Source organism: Procambarus clarkii, unplaced genomic scaffold (genome assembly GCF_040958095.1).
Source record: "Procambarus clarkii isolate CNS0578487 unplaced genomic scaffold, FALCON_Pclarkii_2.0 HiC_scaffold_138, whole genome shotgun sequence".
Lineage (NCBI taxonomy): Eukaryota > Metazoa > Arthropoda > Malacostraca > Decapoda > Cambaridae > Procambarus > Procambarus clarkii.
This window is the reverse complement of record NW_027189171.1, coordinates 810,508-815,110: the sequence shown is the minus strand read 5'-3', so window position 1 is coordinate 815,110 and position 4,603 is coordinate 810,508. Positions and strand designations below refer to the sequence as shown.

Below are 4,603 nucleotides of genomic sequence, written 5' to 3'. Positions count from 1 at the left end.
CTGCGAGCATCCTGTGAGGTCTTCCTGAACTCCGTGAGGCGGACAGAAGAAGGAATTGACGGGAAACGAGCAACAAGTGCTCCAGTGACAGGTGCTTAGCAAGAGTGAAGCCTGAGCAGTGACGTCAGGGACCACTGTACAATTTCACCAGTTGGGTGATGACGTAGCTACTGGGCCAGTTCACCGTGAGGAAGGGAACGACGGCAGCCGGGAGTAAGGACTGCAGACGTAGTTGTCAGGAGGAGGCGATAGGAGATCGACTCCAACCCTTCAAGAGGTTGCAGAGGAGCACGGAGCCTGCAGAGAGAAGCAGTACAGAGAAGACGCGTTTTTGGGTGTTGGTTGAGGTCCTGGAAAGAGCATCAGTGTGTGTGGGGGTGTACCCTACAGCAAGTCGTGAGCCGGGACCAGGAGCTTGAATTCAACCCCCAACAGAGGACGAGTCCACATCATTTATGGTGGAAGTAAGTAATTAAGTTTTCCCTCCCATTCCCCTTTAGTTAGCGATTAGCCAGAGTATCTTCTATGTCGTGAGCAAGGCTCACCAATGTCTATGTTTCTAGTAAGACACAGTTGTGAAGGGAGATGCTATAGAGCTCTCACGAGATACATATATGGTGTGTGATTGCACCTGTGGTTTGATGAAGAGATGACTGTGACGAGGACATTTATATTTACATGTCATTTATATTATTTATATTATAACTTCGTGCCAGAGGTTATATATATATATATATATATATATATATATATATATATATATATATATATATATATATATATATATATATATATATATATATATATATATATATATATATATATATATACAATATAATAGGGTAAGGCTGTGTGCCTAGAGTTACCTCGTTATTATAAATATTGATAAAGTGAACTATATATACTGGAGTTATAAAAGAGTATATTCCTATGTCTAGTGGTTAACTGTGATTATGCCAGTGTTGTGATATACTGTGAATACGAGGGAATAATAGGCGCCTCACACCAATAGTGTGAGTATTGTGAGGAAGTGAACAGTGTGAGGAGCGTGAGTGGGCGTGGCATCTCGCGAGTTGCCAAACGTTCAATAACACAATGCATGTGGAGCGTGGGAACGCACGTCAACTGGGAGTGTTGCCATTCCCGGAGTATTCCAGAACTGTGAAGAGGCGGAGAGAAAGCTGCTCATTTATTCCTTTGCCATGTTGTTGATGCAGAGTTGTGATTCTTTGATCTTTTAAGTAAACTACAAAACCACCACCGTGTTTGTGTCAACTCTCCATTACCTTGTTGCTATTGAGACTATCTAAGAGTGAGTGATTTAAACATATACTTACCTGTTACCAAATTGATTAGTATTCCCTGGGGCCACTACTATTTTATTACTATTACACTGAGGTGTTACTGGACACAGTAAACACCATTTGACGACCTATAGTGAGTGGTAGAGCCCTCTGTCGGGACGGGCACATGACCAAGTGAAGTGATCATGTTCTCACTCGTCTTTAGGCTACGAGGCCAGCCGGAGACAGACTGAGAGACTCTCCTAGTGAACAGTGGCACCGTGAGGATCGAGTGCAGACCCATGGGGGCTACCGTAAGTAACGTTAATCACTACTAATACTTAGTGGTGACTGGCTAGAGAGAGAGACACCCCGACATTGGCGACCTTGCCAGGATAACGATTACGATTGTGGTGCTTGATAGTGGCCAAAGGTATTAGGTACAGGTAACAGGTATTCACTCATAGCACAAGTATGGAGGACGAGAAGGTAGCAAGGTTTATTGACACCAGGGATGAACAGGTGCTGGAGGATTGCACCAAGGCGCAGCTGCAGTTAATACCTGACCACTTTGGAATCCAGTTGAGATCCTCCAAAGTGGGAGAAAGGAGGCTTGAGTTTGCGGCACTTGCTCAAGGCCCAAGATGAGGCTTCAAGGGAGGAACGGCCACAGACACCTGCTAGTGCAAGGGAGAAGTTAAGCATTGGTGGAAGCAGTAGGGGATCCAGCGGCAGCCGGCGCAGCGTCAAGCTAGAGATAATGAAGCTGCAGCTGGAGACACAGCTGCGTAGGGAAGAACGAGAAGTACAGCTGAAGCGTGAAGAACGAGAAGCACAGCTGAAGCGTAAAGAACGAGAAGCACAGCTGAAGCGTGAAGAACGGGATGCACAGCTGAAGCGTGAAGAACGAGAAGCACAGCTGAAGCGTGAAGAACGCGATGCACAGCTGAAGCGTGAAGAACGAGAAGCACAGCTGAAGCGTGAAGAACGAGATGCACAGCTGAAGCATGAAGAACGAGAAGCACAGCTGAAGCATGAAGAAGCACAGCTGAAGCGTGAAGAACGAGAAGCACAGCTGAAGCATGAAGAAGCACAGCTGAAACATGAAGAACGAGAAGCACAGCTGAAGCGTGAAGAACGAGAAGCACAGCTGAAGCATGAAGAACGAGAAGCACAGCTGAAGCGTGAAGAACGAGATGCACAGCTGAAGCGTGAAGAACGAGAAGCACAGCAGAAGCCTGAAGAAGCACAGCAGAAGCCTGAAGAAGCACAGCCGAAGCCTGAAGAAGCACAGCTGAAACATGAAGTTTCTTGAAGATTCTCCGTACATCGTTTGCTAAATAACATCCAATATATATGGCTTCTTTCCCTAAATATATATTTTTCAACCCATTGTTTATTTCTAAACAATTCATGTTTCTTAGGCTCTCGTTTCACAAATAATACGTCGGTCAGCATTAATTTTCATAACCCCAGTAGTAGGACCAAACAGCAGTATAACTTTATTTCCCACTATGGCTGTATTAAATTCCAATGTAATTCTTAAATTCTCTGTCGCTTCCAAGGAAACTCTACCCTTTATTTCTTCTGGTAATAAACTAAAGACCAGCAGAGTTTGACCTTTAACGAACGATTCGTAGGATAAAATATTATCTACATTAAATCCTACAGCATTCAGGACCGTATAATATAATTTCGAACATTTATGGGGGAAATCACACGCGATATTAAATAAACTCGTGCCGTTCACCGAGATATATACGTTGCTCAAGGAGGAATTGTTGAAATATAATGGGTTTAAGGTGTAATCTCCAGAAATAGCTTCCATATCAATAATGGCTATGTATAACTTCTCAGGGATCACTCCACCCCTGGGCTGGTCCATAGTTAATGATTTTTGGCCCTGCCCTAGAATATAGGTTTTAAATAGGGTTTTATCAAATATATATGTTACTGCACCATTATTATGGGCGAGTGCTCTGTTAATAGCTAGTAGCCCAGAAGGGAATGGGGTTAATCTATCGATCCAAAAGCGGGCCATATTTATATTATATTTATAATTAGCAGTTGCTGTATCACTGCCAATAACCCATTTATCACTATTTAACTCCAAACGTATTCTTACATCTACGTTATCCAGTAAATATTCGCTAATAGATGCAATATCCAGCAGTAATTTAAAGCACGTATAAATGCCCTGTTCTTTCATATTGGCCATTTTCTCATCCTGATCTATCGTGGTCGTAGCAAAATACTGCGTATCAATTTTATTGGGTATCGTTAGCGCCTCTTCTCTATAAAAATGCGCTTGATGCTTAAAACCATCAATTTTACTTCTGGAAAGAGTTGTTAGCAGCTTTATATACGCCCAATAAGAAAATAAAGAATTACTTTCAACTACTTGTTCGTTGAAATACACCACCACTGTTTTAAAAAGTGTTTGTGATAATCCATTGGCTACAGTCACTTTTTTGCCCGAATCTATTGCGGAGTCAGCTTCTGTTAATTCTATGCCCACTTCTAGGGCTAGTGATGACATATCCAGGAAATGACCAGGAATGCCAGGGATTCTAAATTCTATATACGAGTCCTTAAATTTATTAATTCCTAAATTAATAGGTAATATATAAATTTTTTTCCTGCTGGCTATAGTGGACTCAATCATACGTGCTGAATTAAGTTTGGGAAATCCATCTGTTACAGCCACTGTGTAACTTTCCAAAGGGGATTGTAGCCCCGCTCCTAGTGTAGTAGTAGTATTCATGCTGGATGCTATGAGAGGAATGAATTGCAATTTATGCAAACACGTCATTATATCTCTTATTCTTCTTATTCTGTTTTGTGAAACTGCGAATAAGTGCTAATTTTGTGGCCTTAGCCTTTCTTTTAGACTTTTTCCGCCTTTTACCACCACCTAAAATCTGACGCCCTACTCCCTTCAATGATTCGATCCCATGCTTCTTCATTGACTTTTTAAAGGAATGTTCGCCTGTTTGCATGTCTTGCAATACGTTCTGACCCATACTTAAGACGGCAGGAGCGAGGGTTCTCATTAAAAATGGCGCTGCTTTACGGGCTAAACCAGTGAGGAAACTGAATATTCCACCTCCTCTTATATGACTCCTATTGAATATTCTAATATCACTCAGCCCACCTCCTTTATATGAGGCAGGTGAGTTAATTAAGAATAATATTTCGTCTACAGACTGAGGGATGAAATTGACGCGCATTTTGTAGCTTGCAGATGAGTAATGAGGCTCGGAACTGTAATAACCTTATTATATAGACCCAATTCGGGGTCGTATATGTAAAACAGCCGT

The 4,603-nt window shown here is 42.2% G+C and overlaps 1 protein-coding gene across 1 annotated transcript; it reads right to left on the bottom strand.

The window, feature by feature from the left end:
* Nucleotides 1–2,703: 2,703 nt before the first annotated feature.
* Nucleotides 2,704–3,948, bottom strand: LOC138360986 (uncharacterized). Its single transcript, XM_069320470.1, has one exon. The coding sequence runs from the start codon at nucleotides 3,946–3,948 to the stop codon at nucleotides 2,704–2,706; it is 1,245 nt and encodes a 414-aa protein (XP_069176571.1).
* Between the last annotated feature and the right edge of the window lie 655 nt (nucleotides 3,949–4,603).